General features: G+C 47.5%; 2 protein-coding genes across 7 annotated transcripts in view; one reads left to right on the top strand and one right to left on the bottom strand.

Annotated features, from left to right (window-relative positions):
• The window catches only part of LOC141102384 (natural cytotoxicity triggering receptor 3-like), a 28,901-nt gene extending 13,060 nt beyond the window's left edge, over positions 1-15,841 (bottom strand). For all 4 annotated transcript variants that reach the window (XR_012235095.1, XR_012235094.1, XM_073591344.1 and 1 more), the window contains exons 1-2: positions 15,723-15,841; positions 7,652-7,996 (exon numbers count right to left, since the gene is read on the bottom strand). Coding sequence is in view for 2 of the 4 variants with exons in the window: in XM_073591344.1 (XP_073447445.1) it covers positions 7,652-7,996; positions 15,723-15,768 (391 nt within the window). In the remaining 2 variants the exon portion in view is untranslated. The remainder of the gene's footprint in view (positions 1-7,651; positions 7,997-15,722) is intronic.
• Positions 15,842-16,295: 454 nt separating this feature from the next.
• The window catches only part of LOC141102383 (natural cytotoxicity triggering receptor 3-like), a 256,469-nt gene continuing 251,496 nt past the window's right edge, over positions 16,296-21,268 (top strand). For all 3 annotated transcript variants that reach the window (XM_073591342.1, XM_073591340.1, XM_073591341.1), the window contains exon 1: positions 16,296-16,561. In XM_073591342.1, the coding sequence (XP_073447443.1) occupies positions 16,432-16,561 (130 nt within the window). In that variant the 5' untranslated portion in view covers positions 16,296-16,431. The remainder of the gene's footprint in view (positions 16,562-21,268) is intronic.

Raw genomic sequence — 21,268 nt, 5'->3', positions numbered from 1 at the left:
AGAGCGGCAAGGATGTGGAATTCCCTTCCACAGGCGGTGGTCTCAGCGGGGAGCATTGATAGTTTCAAAAAACTATTAGATAAGCACCTGAACGACCACAACATACAGGGATATACAATGTAATACTGACATATAATCACACACACATAGGTTGGACTCGATGGACTTGTGTCTTTTTTCAACCTCACCTATTGTATGTAACTTATAAACTCATATATTTTATGTTCCTAGACTTCTTTCAACTGGGACAGCCCTGCAAGCAATACCGTAAATGTTATATAATTATTTTTCAAGAAAGCTAAAATGATTTGGGGTAAATCTTATTTTTCAATATGTAGAAAGTTTCATAAATTTGCTGTTTTTACGCTATGGGGTTGATTTACTAAAACTGGAGAATGCAAAATCTGGTGCAGCTCTGCATAGAAACCAATCAGCTTCCAGGTTTTTTTTTGTCAAAGCTTAATTGAACAAGCTGAAGGTAAAGGCTGATTGGCTACCACGCACAGCTGCACCTTCTCCAGTTTTAGTAAATCAACCCCTATGTGTGTGTATTTGTTTTTTGCTTTACAATTAAATACCGCATGGCAAAGGACTGACATAGCACTAGGGGTTAACTAAGGAGACAGCACAGTAGATGCTCCCTGCTTTCATCTTTGGCACGTCTGACTGAAACTACAGACTGAACCATCCAATAAGAGAGAGGTAACTGCAATATAAATGTCAGTTTGAGCTATTGAGTTCTGTACACATTTATTCTTTTATATAAAAGGGAGAGAGAAGCAAAAAAAGAGCCTAAGAAATAATAAGGGGAAATTTGCAGTGCAGAGTCTTTTCCTGTGTTTGTGGGGCTCAGCTGGTGCTGCAAATCCTGAACTCAGCGAACTCCTCGCCCCTGAAGTGGACATTGAAACTCTTTGAAATATTATAGTTCCCCTTGAAGCCTCCGTCATCATGTGTGTCATTCGTGTAGAAACTGACTTATCACTATTTTTGGTTTGTTTTGTGGAACAGAAATTTGTAAAAGTTTCAGTGGAAAATTTTCCCTTAAAATAGAAGACATTTTTTGTCTCTTCTGCTGAAAACTGCTTTACTCATCTGCTTGCAAATATTTTAATTCTGTTCACCAACGGTGGGCCATTTTGTGGAGGGCATGGAGGGCATTTCATACACGCAATTTTGGGGGGTCAGGCCATACACACTAAGGTGGGGGTGACATTCTGTATACACAACAGAGGGGGACATTCTGTACACACAACAGAGGGGGGCATTCTGTACACAGAATGGAGGGGGCATTATGTACACACAATAGAGGGGAGGAGTTTTGTACACACAAACAAAGAGGGGGGCTATATGTTCACATCACACAATGGAAGGGGGTTTGCATTACACAGAAATGGAGGGCATTTCATACACAAAATTCTGGGTGGTCAGGCCGTACACACAGTGGTGGGGGTGGCATTCTGTACACACAATATAGAGGGGTATTCTGTGCACACAATGGAGGGAGGCATTCTGTACACACAATGGAGAGGGGCATTCTGTGTACACAATGAAGGGGGGGCATACTGTAAACACAATGGAGGGTGGGAATTCTGTAAACACAACGGAAGGGGGAGGGGGCATATTGTACAAACAACTGAAGGAGGGGTATTATGTACACACAAGGGGGGGGGGGGGGCATTCTGTACACACCAAGGTGGGAGGCATTTAATACACACAATTGAGGGGTGGCATTCTGTACACACAACGGAAGGGGTGGCACTATGTATACACAATGGAATGGGGGCATTCTGTACACACGGGGGGGGGGGCATTATGCCCACACAATGGAGGGGGTATTCTGTACACACAAGGGGGGGGGGGCATTCTGTACATGCGGGGGGGGGGGGGATTATGTACACACAATGGAGAGGGGCATTCTGTACACACAACAGAGGGGGGCATTCAGTACACACAATGGAGGGGGTGGCACTGTGTACACACAATGGAATGGGGGCATTCTGTTCACACGATGGGGCATAATGCACACACAATGGAGGGGGGAATTCTGTACACCCAAAGAGGGGGGCATTCTGTTCACACAACGAAAGGGGGGCATTCTGTACACCCAATGGTGGGGGGGCATTCTGTACACCCAATGGAGGGGGGCATTCTGTACACGCAATGGTGGGGGGGAATTCTGTACACCCAAAGAGGGGGGCATTCTGTTCACACAACGAAAGGGGGGGCATTCTGTACACCCAATGGTGGGGGGGCATTCTGTACACCCAATGGAGGGGGGCATTCTGTACACATGGTGGGGCATAATGCACACACAATGGAGGAGGGAATTCTGTACACCCAAAGAGGGGGGCATTCTGTTCACACAACGAAAGGGGGGGCATTCTGTACACCCAATGGTGGGGGGGCATTCTGTACACCCAATGGAGGGGGGCATTCTGTACACACAATGGTGGGGGGGCATTCTGTACACCCAATGGAGGGGAGCATTCTGTACACACAATGGAGGGGAGCATTCGGTACACACAATAGAGGGGGGCATTCTATACACACAATGGTGGTGGGCATTCTGTACACACAATGGTGGTGGGCATTCTGTACACACAACAGTGGGGGGCATTCTGTACACACAATGGAGGGGGGCATTCTGTACACACAACGGTGGGGGGCATTCTGTACACACAACAGTGGGGGGCATTCTGTACACACAACGGTGGGGGGCATTCTGTACACACAATATAGGGGGGCATTCTGTACACACAATGGAGGGGGGCATTCTGTACACACAACGGTGGGGGGCATTCTGTACACACAATGGTGGAGGAGGGGGCATTCTCTACACCAGTGATGGGGGGTGGGGCATTGCATACACACATTGGGGTGCAGTATGCATCCACATTGCCATAATTGCCTTACATTTTTTGAACAGTTTTAGAAAATTACAGCGGCTGCAGAATGCAATGGAAAGGTATTTTTTAATAAAATGAATTTACAAAATGTCTTGTGTAGCAATTTTACATGCAATTTCTTTAAATTTTTTTATTTTTAACACAGGTGGAGTTCTCTTTTAACCAGTTGCCGTCCGCGCTATAGCCAAATAACGGCCACAGCGCGGACCTGAATTTCCGGGAGGCCGTCATATGACGGCCTCCCCTGTGCACACGCCCCCTGCAGGGCGCGCGCAGCATGCGCTGTGACCACTGAGTCACTGAGACTCGGGTGATCACCGATCCAAGTAAGGGGCTGGTCCCGGCCCCTTACCACGTGATCAGCCGTCAGCAAATGACAGCTGATCACATGACGGAAATAAAAGCTCGATAATCATTTTTTTTTCCTCCTCGCCGATCACCAGCTTACCTGCAAGGGACATCTGTCTCGAAGAGGAAGAGGCAATTATGCCTTATCTGTGCCCACCAGTACCCCCTGCCAGTGCCACCTGCCATTGCCACCTGCCAGTGCCCACATTGCAAACCAGTGCCACCTATCAATGCCCATGAGTGACACCTGTCAATGCCCACCAGTGGTGCCAATCAGTGCGACCTAGCAGTGCTGCCTATCAGTGTAACCGATCAGTGCCCATTATTGCCACCCATCAGTGCACATCACTGCCACCTATCGGTGCCCATCAGTGCTGCCTCATCAGCGTACATCAATAAAGGAGAAAAATTACCTGTTTGCAAAATTTTATAACAAAATATTAAAAAAAAAATTTAAAAATTCGATCTTTTAAAATTTTTTAAACAAAAAATAAAAACCACAGAGGTGATCAAATACCACCAAAAGAAAGCTCTATTTGTGGGGAAAAAATGATAAAAAATTCATTTGGGTACAGTGTTGTTTGACCGCGCAATTGTCATTCAAATTGCATCAGTGCTGAAAGCTGAAAATTGGTCTGGACAGGAGAGGGGTTTAAGTGCCCAGTAAGCAAGAGGTTAAAGGAGATGTAAACTCAAACTGGATGACATTTAGGTTGCTCTGTGCACTGTATGTCATGAACAACTGTCTTTTTTCTAAATAAAATACCTGTTATCCTTTATGTGTCCTCCTGGTTTACATCTCATGCCGCGTACACACGAGCGGACTTTTCGACCGGACTGGTCCGACGGACCGAGTCCAGCAGACAATCCGACCATGTGTGGGCTTCATCGGACCTGCAGCGGACTTTTTCGGTCGAAAATCTGACGGACTTTAGATTTGGAACATGTTTCAAATCTTTCTGACGGACTCGAGTCCGGTCGAAAAGTCCGCTCGTCTGTATGCTAGTCCGATGGACGAAAACCGACGGTAGGGCAGCTATTGGCTACTGGCTATCAACTTCCTTATTTTAGTCCAGTCGTAGGTCATCGTGTACGAATCCGTCTGACTTTGTTGTGATTGTGTGTAGGCAAGTCCGTTCATTCGGAAAGTCCGTCGTAAGTCCGCCGAAAGTCCGTCGGATAGATCATCGGACCAGTCCGGTCAAAAAGTCAGCTCGTGTGTACGCAGCATCAGTGTGGCTGAGCTTCTTGTCTGCATGCACTCCAGTGATGGCTGCATGGCATTTCTCAGAGTGGGTTTCTTGATGGTGACAACAGTGGACCATGTCTGTATAATGTGTATATAGCACCCTGATGTTTAGGCAGGGTTGCTCTTAAATTTATCTGCCAAGTGATAGTTGCCTTGGCCAATTGTTAGGAGGTCAATTGATTTCCCCCTAATTCTGGACTTGCTGCACTTCTCTCTTTTGTCGCTAGGTGGCCGGGTATCTGGTGACATTAGATAAGACAAGGGCATTGCAAGCAGGGGCGGATCCAGGGGGGGGGGACGGCAATGGGGCAATTGCCCCCCCCCCCGAGAAATATTATTGACTCCCAAGTGTCTCTCTCACTGTTTAGAATTAGCAGCAACGCTGGCGCCAACCCTCCTGTTGTTGCACTGCCATGCTGCTGGCCTGGACTCTCACTGGTTGCTAACGCCTGCCCGCCTGGTGTATAGCAACCAGTGACGTCATGTCAGAGCCGATGAGGAGGAGAGCGAGGTCCCAGCTTTCAGAGCGGAGTGGAGGAAGATTTAACTTATTCATCCTCCACGCCTAGTGTGTGAATGTTGGCTCCACCCACCTCCTCCCTCTATCTTTTCCAAGGACAGCTCCAGGGCGGCGTGAGTGATGAAAGGGAACTTCCATGGCTGTAGAGAGGTGAGAGGATTGTATGCACTATGCATGCCACTTTTCCTGAACATATCCAAACAGCTTTGAACTAAAAGGGTTTGTGAATTACAGATCTGAAAGTACTGTAAGTGTAATGGTTGTAGGTGTTGTTCAGCTATCCCTATACACCAAACATGGACACTTTATGCCTAGCAGAAACATTACCAATGGAAAAAGACCCAAATATTAATAACACTGTCATTTTTTATCATAGCTGGCCTGTTGGAATCTAACAATTTCATGTGTAATCAGGGTTTTGCAAACTGGGTTTGGCATCATAGATTGACATCATCCACCTGTACACCTCATTCCCCTTTTGTCACAAATATGAACACAGGAAGCAGAAGCGAGCCCATAAGTTTACACTTCACGCCTTTTAGATTGCCCTAGTCCAGGACATGGCACACTTTAACTGGCATCTGTGCACACATAAACTGGAAGACATGCAGGTGAATATTGATTCCTGAAAGGCTGCAGCAGGAAGACATTCATAAACTAAAATTCAGTAGAAATCAAAATTTCTGTCTTTCAAAGTCTTTGACCTCTGCTGCAATCTGCTACACTGGACCAGGTAACTTGTGGTCCACTGGTGTGGAACTACAAGTACCAGCAGACCAGGCTTTTGACACTCCTACCTGTTTTATGTGGGTGCAGTATGTCCTTTAGAATGAGATCTATAGTATGACACAACTAGAGAAGTTAGTAATATTACTAGTAGTACTAGTAATATCATTACTAATATTACTCATATTATTAGAAATCATATTAGTAAATAAGGAAAGTGGTATATTCTGCCAAGGATTTTTCCAATCTATTCGCAGCAGAAAGCTAAAATAACAAAGCCACAAAATAATAGACATATAATCTGTCAGGAAAATAAGAAATCATGCATCGATTTCAATTGGACGATCATTTGGTCATAAAATAGGTGTACTATCAGACATAGATACACAAGAGGATGCAAACTTCTCTGTAATAATACAATTATTCCCTGGTGTTGGGATTCCACATTCCACATTAGACACATAGGACATGGCACATTCCAAGTAAACCAACAGTTCTGTAAGCAACACCTTATTTTCTGGCAGTGCCCCTCCCGAGACTAGACTCTGGATCCGCCCCTGATTGCAAGGACACATTAGGTATAAATGAGGTGTCTCAGCCAATGGGCAGGGATTTTCTTGGGTCCCTTGGCCTGCTGGGAGAACCTATTTAGTTGGGTGGAGTCAGGTGATCGGGGTTCTGTGCCACCTGGACGACTGTCTGGGTGGACGTGTGTTGTATTGCCCCAGGCTGCTAGGCTAGATCCCTGAGGCCTATCCCAGGGACATCTGGCTGCTATACTATCTGAGGGTCTATCCAGAAGCAAGAGAGCAGGGTAGGTTTGGGATTGCGGCTTGCAGTCCAACCAAAAGTGACAGTTCTGGCGGCCAGGGAACCTGTCGTGGTCGGAGGTAGAGGGGAAGCTGTCACCACTAAAGGGACCATCCACCTTATTACCACTGTGAGTAGCTGAAGCAAGTACCTGAGCAGTATTCTCACTCACCGGGGACAGTGAAGAAATGGGGAAACTTCAGCAGAAGTCAAGCCAGGGACCCGGCCAGTGGAGGTGATGCTTGCAGAACATTATTGTGTGCCAAGCCAGGGACCAAGCAGGCCAGTGGGGTGAAGTTTAAAGAGTGTCTCTGAGTGCTAGGCTAGGGACCCAGCAGGGATGCAGGGGGTGACGCTTGAGGAAGATACTCAGTGAAAAGATTGGAAGAGCTCAGGAGATCCAGTGGCAGTGGATCAGCAGGTCTAAGTGATAGACTGAGAGCTCAGTTGAGTGAAGATCTAAAAAGGAGATTGTGGAGGAAGTGAAAAAGAGTTAATTACAACTTTGTTAGAAACTGTTCAAGATTGTTGCCATAGAAGACAGCATTTCTACACATGCAGACATAGTGCCCGGCTGGGTGTCTTTCCCTGCATGGCTGTCTACCTATAGAAGTCTCGGAGTCTGCTAATTAACATTGCAACTACTAAAGAGTGTTCTGGCCCTAAACCCTCTCTTCCACAGTTTTGTTTAAGAGACAATAAATCTCTTTGCATTCAAGAAGTGTCTGGCACCCATGAATCTACCTTACATTACACCCACCATGCCCCCTTACCCACTCTACACAGAAGGATGTCAGCTGTCCCTAACTCTAGAGGTCACCATTAGGCCTCTGGGAACCCGGGACCTTGCTACATGTATTAAAAAACTACCAGTGAAACCAACATGACAGGGTGACAACACAAGAGCACAGGGACAGAGCGTTGTCACCCTGTAACAGGAAGTGCCTTAAGAAGGACCTCCACGGCAGGATCACCAGGGATTATTATAATAAAAAGCTTCCTTTTTAGAATGACTTTAGAAATGACATGAACATGTTAAAGCCTCTATGATATTTTAGTAGTTGGGTTTACAGGATTTTAGTAGCTCACATTTTACATCCAGATAGGTCCCATTCCCACGCGCGGTCCACAGAGGGCTCGTCATCAGGGTGACCTCACAGATATAAAGGCCGCTGTCGGAGAGATTCAGCTGATGGAGTTGAAGGTTGGCGGATTTTTGATACATGAAATCTGTTGGACTGACGAAGGAGACTCTGCCGATGTACCCTTTGCTGGTGTTCGTCACCTCGAGTTCTTTGACTTCATGTCGGTACCATTTGTTGTAGCCAGTGAACGTTCCATTGAAGGTGAAGTTACAGAAGAGGGTGACGGAGCCATGCTCAGTGGCGGAAACTTTGAGAATCTGGTACACACCAAGATTCTGCGCAGAAGATGCTGAAAAATACAGAACATGACATGGTTACCAAGTTCAGAGGAACCTACCACTGCAGACTTGCCTCTGAAAATGTGAGCTGCCTGGCTGTCATGAGAATTCAGTGTCCTTAATACTTTGAGTCATTGACTTGGAATAAACAGGTGGCCAGTGGCGTCCGAGTAATGCAAAACCATCTGATCCACTTACTTCCACCATACTTCATGGTGTTCCATGGTTACCTTGGGGGTCAGTACTCAGAGAGTATCGAACCCAGATGATTAGTATGACAAACTGACAATTGCAGTCTAATGCCGCATACACATGAGTGGATTTTTCATCAGAAAAATCTTGGATGGTTTTTCCGACGGAATTCCGCTCAAGCTTGGCTTGCATACACACGGTCACACAAAAATTCGCTGAACTTTCGACCGTCAAGAACGCGATGACGTACAACACTACGACGAGCCGAGAAAATGAAGTTCAATGCTTCCAAGCATGCTCGAATTGTTTCCGAGCATGCGTAGGAATTTTGCGCGTCAGAATTGCTACAGACCAGACGATCGCATTTTCGGATAGGAGCTTTATCTGACCGAAAAATTGAGAACATGCTCTCAATCTTTTGCTGGCTGGAATTCGGCCAGCAAAAGTCCGATGGAGCATACACACGGTTGCATTTTCTGATCGTGTGTATGGGGCATTAGCTGGACATCAGCATTGGCAGCCTTTAAATTCCTTATTGGTCTGCTTCTACACTGAATACTCTACCCGGGTGGTTTGTACAGCCTTGGGTAGAGAGTTCTGGGGCCCTAACCCAAGTCCTGAGACAACATGTCCAGTCATGTACCAGGATTCACCAGATTATCGCAACCAGACTGCACTGATTTGACCTCAGGAAACAGGTAATATGGCAGCTCTAGCTGGTAACATGGCAGCACTTTCTAGTAATATGGCAGCACTCTCTGATAACATAGCACCAATTTCTGGTAACATGGCATCACTCTTTGGTACTATGGCAACTCTCTCTGATAGCATGGCAGTACTCTTTGGCGATACAGTAGCTCTCTAGTAATATGCCAGATATATCTGGTAATATGGCAATAGTCTCTGGTAATATGGCAACACTCTTTGGTAATATGGCAGAAGTCTCTTCTAAAAAGTGCCAGTTCTCTGTGGTGTTACCATTGAGAGCTGCCATATTACTAGAGAGAGCTGCCATGTTACCAGGGAGTATCGCCATGTTACCAGATATTTCTGGCATAATACTAGAGAGCTACCATATGACCAAAGAGTACAGAGTACTGCCATGCTACCAGAGAGTTGCCAAATTGCCAGGGCCGTCTTTAATATTGATTGGACCCTGGGCAAAAATTTTCTTGGGCCCCCTCATGCAGTTTTGCTCTTCACCTGCTCTGAGACATACAATAAATAGAAGCTAGACTCAAAATCAGTTTACTGAATCAGATCAGACAGCGATTGCGATTGGTTGCCAGAGGTTACAGTGTATCATTACCGCTCACTGATTAGTTGCTAGAGGTTACAGCACATGATTTCTGCTTGTTGATTGGTTGCTAGAGATTACTGTACATCAATACTGCTCACTGATTGGTTACTGCACATCATTACTGCTTACTGATTGGTTGTTAGAGGTTACAGCACATCATCTCCTCACTGGCTGCACACCATGAAATGGACCTTGCTCACCTGTGCACCCCAAACTGTAATTCCTTCTCTGCCTACCTCTGCACACCACACACTACCCTCCCCCCACTAATTTGCTTACCTTTGCAGAACAGGCTGATGGTAGGCTTAATGACCACATTTGTAGGCAGGACTTTCAAGCACGCCCCTTTATCTCCCCAGTGGGTAGCATTCAGTATAGGTGATGGTGGATATGACCTCAGGGGGGCATGATATACATATGAATACCACCTCTGTTTACATAGAATGCTCCTGGTCTGCCACTATTTACATATCAATGCCGGTATTTACATGTAAACACAGGGTCTGCAGGTGAGTCATCTGTACACAACAACAAGGCAGAGCTGGGCAGCATTAATAACAGAACTTCACACTGAGATCTTAGGACACAGCATGAGACTAAAACCTCAAGGGACGAGGGAATTTAAACTGGGAAAGTTGGCAAGTATGAGGCAGCTGCTTTGGGCCCCACAACAATGACAGGGCCCAGGGCAGTGTCCCCTTTTGCCCTGCCTTAAAGACGGCCCTGCAAATTGCGAATAGTACCAAAGAGTGATGCCATGTTACTAAAGAGAGATGTCATATTACTAGAGAGGGCTGCCATGTTACCAGAGAGTGTTGCCATATTACTGAAGAGTGTTTCCATATTACCAGATATTTCTGGCATATTTCTAGAGAGCTACCATATCACCAAAGTGTACCACCATGCTACCAGAGAGAGTTGCCATAGTACCAAAGAGTGATGCCATGTTACCAAAGTGAGCTGCGATATTACCAGAAATTGGTGCTATGTTATCAGAGAGTGACACCATATTACAGAGAGAGTGATGTCATGTTACCAGAGAGCTCTAACATATTACCAGAGATCTCTGGCATATTACTACAAAGTAGTGCCATGTTACCAGAGAGTTCCGGTCAAGTTACCAGAGAGCGATGCCATATTACTAAAGTCTACAGCTGTGGCCAAAAGTTTTGAGGATGACACAAATATACATTTTCACAAAGACTACTGCCTCAGTTTTTATGATGGCAATTTGAAAATACTCCAGAACGTTATGAAGAGTGATCAGATGAATTGCAATAATTGCAAAGTCCCTCTTTGCCATGAAAATTAACTCAATCCTATAAAAAAAATTTTCACTGTATTAGTGAAAAAGGCTTCAGGGCGCCCAAGAAAGTCCAGCAAGCACCAGGACTATCTCCTACAGTTGGTTCAGCTGCGGGATCGGGGCCCCACCAGTGCAGAGCTTGCTCAGGAATGGCAGCAGGCAGGTGTGAGGACATCTACACACACAGAGTGAGGAGAAGACTTTTGGTTCTCCCAAAAACAGGACAGTTTGGTGAAGAACAATGCCTTTTCCAGCATGATGGAGCACCTTGCCATAAGGCAAAAGTGATAACTAAGTGGCTTGGGGTACAAAAAATTGCAATTTTGGGTCCATGGCCAGGAAACTCCCCAGGCCTTAATTCCATTAAGAACTTGTGGTCAATCCTTAAGAGGCGGGTGAAAAAAAAAAAAAAACCCACACACACATTCTGACAAACTGCAAGCATTGATTATGCAAGAATGGGCTGCTGTCAGGTCAGGATGTGGCCTAGAAGTTGATGGACATCATGCCAGGGGGAATTGCAGAGGGCTTGAAAAAGAAGGATCAACACCACAAATATTGACTCTTTGCATAAACCTCATGTAATTGTCAATAAAAGCCTTGGACACTTATGTAATGCTTGTAATTATACTTCAGTATCTCATAGTAACATCTGACAAAAAGATCTAAAAACGCTGAAGCAGCAGACTTTGTGAAAATTAATATTTGTCATTCTTAAGACTTTTGGCCAAGGCTGTACTGCCATGTAATCAGAGAGAGCTGCTTCGAGACTTTCATGACAAAGACATGGTTATGCAATTATTGTGTGACATTTACTGCCCCCGGGGTAACATCATTATGTCAGCCCTGTGTTCCCAGGAATGCGGTCTGGCTAGGTCATGTGACTTGTGACATCATTCTGGCATGCGTGATGACTGTGACGCTCTGTGTGATAGAGTGTGATGTCATCATTGCCCTGGATCAGCTCTACCTTCATCCACCGCATCACCAGTGAGGATAGCCAATGAAGATTAAGTATACAACAGTCTTGAACATTGATGAGTCTGCGATGTCTATTGTCTGTTCAGGCCTAGACTCTGGAAAGGCCATGTAGGCCAATGTCTGAGGAGCCAAATCTCAGAGGTGACATCTCTACCTTCTATCATCATTTGATCCCATCCCTTCCAATGTAAGATGGAGAGGATAAACCATCAATGTACTGTATGTAATTCATACAGCTTTTCTGCTGCATAATATTCAAGTGCAAAAGGAGAGTGCCTTAGTGATTGCAATATGAACTTTCTGTGCTCCCTCATAAATATCTAAAGGAATGGCATCTGTCAATTCCCAACACGATACAGTGGTTGTGGCTCAGCAGAATAGGGATGTTCATAAAACACAATTCACCTACAACTCAACTATGGCAACACAGTGGTTCAGTGGTTGGCATCTCTGACCAAGGCAGTGCCTATGTGACCTCTACGGAATGTGTGACTTTGATGGGGACATTAGATTAGAGTGTAAGCTCCTGTGCAGCAGACTGGCAGAGAGCTGTCCATGCAGTTGTTCTTTGTACTGTGCTACTGAATATGACAGTGCTATATAGCATTTACCAATACAGAGAGGTGACCTCCCCAAGGTTCAGCCACTGGAGGACAGAAGGACAGACAGGCAGACAGACAGACAGACTCCCTTTCCCTCAGCAGGGTCCAGCCACAGGAGGACCTAAAGACACACTTCCCCAGACCAGTGCACAACCATAGAAGGACAGACAGACCCCCCGCCACTAATGTCCAGCCATAGGAGGGCAACAGAGAGATAGACTTCCCCACACCAGTGCACAGCCATAGGAGGATAGACGCTTCCTGTCACTAGTGTTCAGCCATAGGAAGACAGACAGACAGCCCCAAACTCTCCCCCACAACCAGTGTCCAGCCATTAAGAGAACAGACAGACAGTGCTCCCCAACAGTGTCCAGCCATAGGAGGACAGACAGATGACTTTCCTCACTTCTGTCCAGTCATCAGAGGACAGACAGACTTCCCCACAACCAGTGTCCAGCCAATAAGAGGACAGACAGACAGTGCTCCACACCAGTGTCCAGCCATAGGAGGACAGACAGATGACTTTCCTCACTAATGTCCAGTCATCAGAGGACAGACAGACTCCCCCACAACCAGTGTCCAGCCCATAAGAGGACAGACAGGCCCCCACCAGTGTCCAGCCATAGGAGGACAGACAGATTGACTTTCCTCACTACTGTCCAGTCATCAGAGGACAGTTGGACTATCCCCCCCTCCCCCCCACCAGTGTCCAGCCATAGGAGGACAGACAGATGGACTTTCCTCACTAATGTCCAGTCATCAGAGGACAGACAGACTCCCCCACAACCAGTGTCCAGCCCATAAGAGGACAGACAGGCCCCCACCAGTGTCCAGCCATAGGAGGACAGACAGATTGACTTTCCTCACTACTGTCCAGTCATCAGAGGACAGTTGGACTATCCCCCCCTCCCCCCCACCAGTGTCCAGCCATAGGAGGACAGACAGATGGACTTTCCTCACTAATGTCCAGTCATCAGAGGACAGACAGACTCCCCCACAACCAGTCTCCAGCCCATAAGAGGACAGACAGTGCCCCCCAACAGTGTCCAGCCATACGAGCACAGGCAGATGGACTTCCCATCACTAATGTCCAGTCATCAGAGGACAGTTGGACTCCCCCCCTCCCCCCCACCAGTGTCCAGCCATAGGAGGACAGACAGAGAGACTCCCCCCTCACTAATGTCCAGTCATCAGAGGACAAACAGACTCCCTCCCCCTCCCCCCCACCAGTGTCCAGCCAAATGAAGACAGACCCCTCTCACCCACCAGTGTAAAGCCCACCCCCACCCCAACCACCTTACCCAGCAGTGTCAAGCCATAGAGGGACAGACAGACTGACTCCCCCCCACTATAGTGTCCAACCTTAGAATGACAGACAGACCGGTGTTCTGTCGAGAAGTGCCCCCCTTCTAATAGTGCCCGCACATGCACAGGACGGAGCCACACTTCACCTGATTTGTCGATCAGCTGGAGTGACGTGACCAGGGTGCAAGCGCACATCGTAGGAGGCATCTCTCTCGATGGGAGATACCATTTCATGGCCACAATTGAAACCTATACAAACAGCGGGGGGAGACTATAGTTCTCACATTGTGCCTCGCTGTTGTGGGGCGGCTTTACAGTGTGCTGATGGTCCAGTTTTGTCTGTGAACTGTGATACCTCCTACAATGTGCACATGCGCCCTGGTTACGTCAGCCCAGCTGATCGGCAAATCAGCTGCTGTGCTGTTCCGTACGGCACATACCGGGCACTTCTTGATAGCGGGCACTTCTCGACAGAACACCGGCTTTCCCTCCACTAGTGTCCAGCCACAGGAGGACAGGTAAACTTCTCCCTTATCAGTGTCCAACTTCAAAAGGACAAACAGACCCACTTCTCCGAGAAGTTTCCAGCCATAGGAGGACAGACCCCACACCCCCCCCCCCCCCCACCAGTGCCCAGCCATGGGAGGCTAGACAGACAGAAATACCCCCCACCACTTTCCAGCCACAGGAGGACAGACAGACCCCCCCCACCACTTCCCAACCATATGAGGACAGACAGACCCCCCCACCACTTTCCAGCATATAGGAGGACAGACAGACCCCCCCACCACCACTTTCCAGACATATGAGAACAGATAGACCCCCCCCACCACTTTCCAGCATATAAGAGGACAGACAGACTCCCCCACCACTTTCCAGCCATAGGAGGACAAACAGACCCCCCCACCACTTTCCAGCCATAGGAGGACAGACAGACCCCCCACCACCACTTTCCAGCCATAGGAGGACAGACAGACCACCCCCCCCCACCACTTTCCAGCCATAGAAGAACAGAGAGAAAACCTCCCCACCACTTTCCAGCCATAGGAGGACAGACAGACCCCCCACCACCACTTTCCAGCCATAGGAGGACAGACAGACCCCCTACCACTTTCCAGCCATAGGAGGACTGAAAGACCCCCCACCACCACTTTCCAGCCATAGGAGGACAGACAGACCTCCCCACCACTTTCCAGCCATAGGAGGACAGACAGACCCCCCACCACCACTTTCCAGCCATAGGAGGACAGACAGACCCCCCCCACACTTTTCAGCCATAGGAGGACTAACAGACCCCCCACCACCACTTTCCAGCCATAGAAGGGCAGAGAGAAACCCCCCCACCACTTTCCAGCCATAGGAGGACAGACAGACGCCCCCCCACCATTTTCCAGCCGTAGGAGGACAGACAGACCCCCCCACCACTTTCCAGCCATAGAAGGACAGAGAGAACCCCCCCACACCACTTTCCAGCCATAGGAGGACAGACAGACCCCCCATCACCACTTTTCAGCCATAGGAGGACAGACAGACCCCCCCACCACTTTCCAGCCATAGGAGGACAGACAGACCCCCCCCCCCCACCACTTTCCAGCCATAGGAGGACAGACAGATCCCCCCACCACTTTCCAGCCCTAGGAGGACAGACCCCCCCACCACTTTCCAGCCCTAGGAGGATGGACAGACCCCCCACAACGTTCCAGCCATAGAAGGACAGAGAGAAACCCCCCCACCACTTTCCAGCCATAAGAGGACGAGCAAACAGACCCCACTTCCCCCAGCAGTGTCCAGCCATAGAAGGACAGACAGGGGTTGATTTACTAAAGGCAAATAAACTGTGCTGCTCAAGAGCTTAGTAAATGATATAAAGCTTCACTTTGCAAAGAATACCCAATCACATGCAAGGAAAAACAGCTTTTTTTGCTTACACATAATCGGATGATGGAAATCAGCAGAGTTTCTGCTCATTTACTAAGCCCTGGGGCAAATGTTCTTTCAGAGTTGCACAGTCTATTTGTCTTTAGGAAATCAAACCCCACAGTCTCCCTCACCTTGTAGAGCTGTCAGTATAATCAGCAGAGTCCCTCCATCCAGCATGGTCCTGCCAGAGATGGGCACCAAGTGAAAGACACGAGGGTCACTTCTCTGCAATGTAACCAAAGGAGGAACGGAAACCAACAGAAATAAGTAGCTTGTTCCTCCAGAGTTCTGTGTATTATTAAAGTACAGAAAGAAAACATGTCCTGTTCTAACTCTCAGTTCTGGAGCCCCAGACCTCTGTAGATGGGGCTTTTCCTGCCAGTTTAGGTGGTGAGCAGCACAGGCTGGAAATAATTGCAAAAATTGAATATTCCAGACACAGCTTCCATATTTTATTGTCAAAGCTTAACCACTTCAGCTCCAGAAGATTATAACAAATATACCAAATTGTGCGCCCCACCCTAGCACAAATAGTCTACCCCTCAATTTTCCTCTTCAAGCACAAATCCTATCCCCCCCACTCCGAATTCCCCCTCCCAGCACAAATTCCCCTACCCCAATCCCCCATCCTAGCACAAACCCTATATCTTGCTATATCTTGAAATTTCTAAAGCGAGAATAGTCTTCCCCTTGACTTCGGGTCGTGGCCGCCTAGGCGACTACGTCAGCAGGCTGGCCCGTTGACTCCTGGGATATCTATGTCATCGATCCCAGAAGTCTTCGGGCAACTCGTATTATGGCGAGATTTTCTGACTGCGTCTATGGGACTACTGTGCAGGCATGTTCCTCGTGACTGCGCAGGCGCGAGAAAGGGTGCTGCGTGAGAACCTGGAAATGAAGCCAGGATGGCTTCAGCTGCCCACATCCTCCATGGCCAAATCGAGGGAGAGAAAAGACAACAAATCGGATTGTAAGTAATCAGAATGTCCACATGGGCATCACTTTCCCTTGTGGTTCTGGTGAATTCCAACGATCTTGATGATTATGTTAGCATAATATTGGCTAGGAGTCTGGAACCCTGCTTTAAAAGCCCTTACAGCCTTTAGATATATGTAGTGGTACCCCATAGGGGCTGCTAATAGACTCTGTACCCCATTGATTACCTCGACTCTGCAAATCCTCCATCACCTCTGACACCCAGGGTTCAATCATCTTACCAACTATATTAATAATGAGCAACTCACACAGTATTAACCACTTGCTTACTGGGCACTTAAACCTCCTTCCTGCTCAGGCCAGTTTTTTTTTGTGTGGTCATGCTACACTGTACCCAAACTACATTTTTATAATTTTTTTTCATATGGAGAGCTTTCTTTTGGTGGTATTTAATTGCTGCTGTTTTTTTTTTATTCTCTGCTAAATAAAACAAAAAAAGACTGAAAATTTGGAAAAAAAACAAAACTGTTTCATAGTTTGTTATAAAATTTTGAAAACAGGTAATTTTTCTCCTTCATTGATGTGCGCTGATGAGACTGTGCTGATTGGCACTGATAAGGCAGCACTAATGGGCACTGATAGGTGGCACAGATAAGCACTGATGAGGCGGCACTGATAGATGGCACTGAGAAGTGGCACTGATGGGTGGCACTGATGGTTGGCACTGATGGACACTGATGGTTGGCACTGATGGGTGGCACTGAAGGGCACTAATAGATGGCACTGAAGGGCACTGATAGGTGGCACTGATGATCACTGATGGGTGGCACTGATGGGCACTGGTAGGTGGCACTGTGGGCACTGGTAGGTGGCACTGATAGGCAACACTGATCTGTGGCACTGATTATGAGACACTGATGGGCATTGATTGGCAGCACTGGTGGGCATTGATGGGTTGCACTGTGGGCACTGGTAGGTGGCACTGTGGGCACTGGTAGGTGGCACTGGTGGGTACTGATCAGTGGCACTGGTAGGTGGCACAGTGGCCACTGGCAGCTGACACTGGTGGGCACAGAAAATGCAGCCGCGGCTTTCTGTGTGAGGGACCGATGTCCCTCTGACAGAAGCCGGTGAATAGCTTTTTTTTCCCCTCACGCTGACAGCGTGCGGGAAAACAAAAATACAGATTACCGAGCTTCTGTTTACATCATGTGATCAGCCGTCATTGGCTGACAGCTGATCACATGGTAAGGGGCCCGGATCGACCCCTTACTCTGATTTGTGGTCAGCCGAGTCTCATAGACTCAGTGATCACAGAGCGCGCAGCACGCAACCCGCAGGGTCCCGCAGACAGCGTTTGCTCGGGAGGACGTCCATGGATGCCCTCCCGGCAATTGGGGCCCGCGCTGTAGCTGTCTTTCGGCTATTGCGCGGGCGGCAAGTAGTTAAAAGAACAGTTCGAGTTTGTTTACTGTATTAGTGAGAACACAAACATAAGTATATCTCAACACTGTAAGATAGTAAAAAGGCACTCTTACAAATACGTATCTATACTTATGGACAAAAAGACAAAATAGTGATATAAAATTCCTTTAACTGTAATTGAACACAGATATTAACCCAATCACAAACACCTATTTGAACAGGTCAGCAGGAGGGTAGAAAGCTGGCACTACATATTTCATGTCAGGCTCCTCCCTTCTGTCTTCTCAACCCATAGGCCATTGAAACAATATGCAGACTATTATATTCAAATTTGTCTGGCTCCCTTTAAATGAAGTCCAATGCAATGAAAGCAGATGAGGAAAAGAATAACAAAAGCTAAAAGGGTATTCCTTGAAATCCGGATGTCTTCAGCTAGCCTTGTTGTGTTGTAAGTAAGGTAATCCTTGATAAAAGGGTATAGCAAATTTGGCAGAACTTTATGGTATCCTTGTTGTATTGTAACTTCCTCTGATATGATCCTAATGGTGTTATACTATACTATACTATAGCTGCAAGAATCAATAATGTGAACGAGGCATGGATGTCTGCTTTCAGTGTTTTATTAAAATAAGAACTGACTTCCCGTGGAACTACAAGTACCACCAAGCTGAACTGTGTGAATGATGTCTGAAAGCAGTGTCTTTAAAGGGGTTGTAAAGGTAATTTTTTTTTTTTTTTAAATAACCCTTTCATGACTAAGCCTATTTTTGAAATTTGGTGTTTACAAGTTAAAATCCGTATTTTTTGCTAGAAAATTACTTAGAACCCCCAAACATTATATATATTTTTTTAGAAGAGAGTCTAAAAAATAAAATGGCGATTGTTGCAATATTTTTTATCACACGGTATTTGTGCAGCGGTGTTTTAAACGCAAATTTTTGGAAAAGTGACACTTTCATGAATTTTAAAAAATCCAAACAGAAAAGTTACCCCAATTTTTTTGTATAATGTGAAAGATGATGTTACGCCGAGTAAATAGATACCAAACATGTCACCCTTTATAATTGCACGCACTCGTGGAATGGCGACAAACTACGGTACCTATGAATTTCCATAGGCGACGCTTTAAAAATTTTTTACGGTTACCAGGTTTGAGCTACAGAGGAGGTCTAGGGCTAGAATTATTGCTCTCGCTCTGACGATCGCGGCGATACCTCACATGTGTGGTTTGAACACCGTTTACATATGCGGGCGCGACTTCCGTATGCGTTTTCTTCGCTGCGCGAGCTCGCGGGGACAGGGGCGCTTTAAAAATTTTTTTTTTTTATTTATTTTTGTACTTTTATAAATTGTGTTTAAATTTTTTTTTTTTTTTTTTTACTTTTATTGCTGTCACAAGCAATGTAAACATCCCTTGTGACAGTAATATGTGGTGACAGGTACTCTTTATGGAGGGATGGGGGGTCTAAAAGACTCCCTCCTTTACACTTCAAAGTATTCAGATCGCTGAAAACGGCGATTCTGAATACTGTGTACTTTTTTAAATTCGGCGCCATTGGCAGCCGAGTAAACGGGAAGTGACGTCATGACGTCGCTTCCGCGTTTACAATTAGAAGGCTGGAACGAAGCCGCTCACAGCTTCGTTCCAGCCCGCCCCCAGCCGCCGGAGATTCCCGAATGGACACCGGGCCTCCCGATCGCACGGGAGGCCCGGTAACAGCGGCGGGAGGCGGCGGGAGGGGGGGGATGTCCCCTCCCGCTCCTCCGGTATAACAGCCGAGCGGCTTTTAGCCGCATCGGTGGTATATTCGGGTAGCCGATCGCCCGCTGAAAACAACGGTACCGGGATGATGCCTGCAGCTGCGGGCATCATCCCGGTATAACCCCGGAAAGCCGAGGACGCATATGTGCGTTCGGTCGGCGGGAAGGGGATAACAAACATGTTATACTTACCTTCACTGTGCAGCTCGTTCTGCACAGAGTGGCCCCGAACCTGCTCTTCTGGGGTCCCTCGGTGGCTGTTTCAGCTCCTCCCCGCAAGCATTTACCACCTTAATGCGAGCTCCCTCGCATGGTGGTGAGTGCTTGCGGGCGCGCTCCCGTGATACAGCCGGCGGCTATAGCCACTCGCTGTATCACTCGGCCCCGCCCCCCGGCGCGCCGCGTCATCGGATGTGATTGACAGCAGCGCGAGCCAATGGCTGCGCTGCTTTCAATCCATCCACTGCAGCCAATCAGCGACCAGGCTGAGCTGCAATGAAGATGACGAGGACGAGCAGCGAAGATTCCAGGCGTCAGGTAAGTAAAACGGGGGGCCTGGGGGCGGCGGTACTGTCAAAAGTTTTTTCACCTTAATGCATAGAATGCATTAAGGTGAAAACACTTTTACCTTTACAACCCCTTTAAGCAACAAGATGGGCTATGCCCGCTCACCACTCCGGAACTCAGATACAGCTGGCAACGATGTAGGTGATGAAGAAGACTCTATCAGGAACTCTTTCTGTATCCTGGCTCTGGGAAATGGCGCCTGCCAAGCCACGCTGTGGCCCACTTGGATCTGAAGTGCAGGCATATCTAGGTTGACCTGGAACACCTTCAGGTCCACTGTAGGGAAGACACAATGCTGTCCACAGAGGTCCCTCTGGGTATAGCTGAATGGCTCCCCACTATGTAGGCCGCAAATCAACAGCAGCTCACTGTCACACAGACCTCCTGCTGGCAGAGTCAAACGGCGTCCCAAGAGAAAGCTCTTGTCATGGTTATGCAATAGAGTTTGTCGATCAGCATACCTGTCTCCATGTGTTCATCTCTAGAGACCAGCTGACCCTCACCTGACTGCTTTTGTAACCTCTCCTCTAAGCATGGCCCCACCCCAGACCCTATCAGGGAACCCTATATTAACCTGTGCACTGCAAGCCAGCAGTGCTGATCAACCATTGTGTTAGCCTCTGTGTGTACTTGCTGTGTTTCCTACATCTGATTCCTGTTACCGACTTTGGCCTGTTCTTAACTATTCCTGTCTGCTCGTGACCCTGACCTTTGGCGTGTTCCCGACCATCCCTGTTTGCCTGTGACCCTGAACCTTGGCGTGTACTCTGTTGTCCTTGTCTGCTTGTGGCCCCGACCTTGGCTTGTCCCTTACTTTCCTTGTTGTTTCAGCCTGCTGCCTCCTTCCTGTTCTCCTATAGTCTACCGTGAGCGTGAGCTGTGAGACCCTGGGGGCCGTGACCTGGAGCCAGACTGCAGTGCAGTCCATCCTTACCATTAAAGGCTCTGGTGAACACCTGCTGGCTCTTAGACTCTGTGCCCTGGGGAA

The sequence above is a fragment of the Aquarana catesbeiana genome, linkage group LG07 (genome assembly GCF_042186555.1).
Source record: "Aquarana catesbeiana isolate 2022-GZ linkage group LG07, ASM4218655v1, whole genome shotgun sequence".
In the NCBI taxonomy this organism is placed as follows: domain Eukaryota; kingdom Metazoa; phylum Chordata; class Amphibia; order Anura; family Ranidae; genus Aquarana; species Aquarana catesbeiana.
The sequence above is the reverse complement of the archived record's forward strand: the minus strand, read 5'-3'. Positions and strand labels throughout refer to the sequence as shown.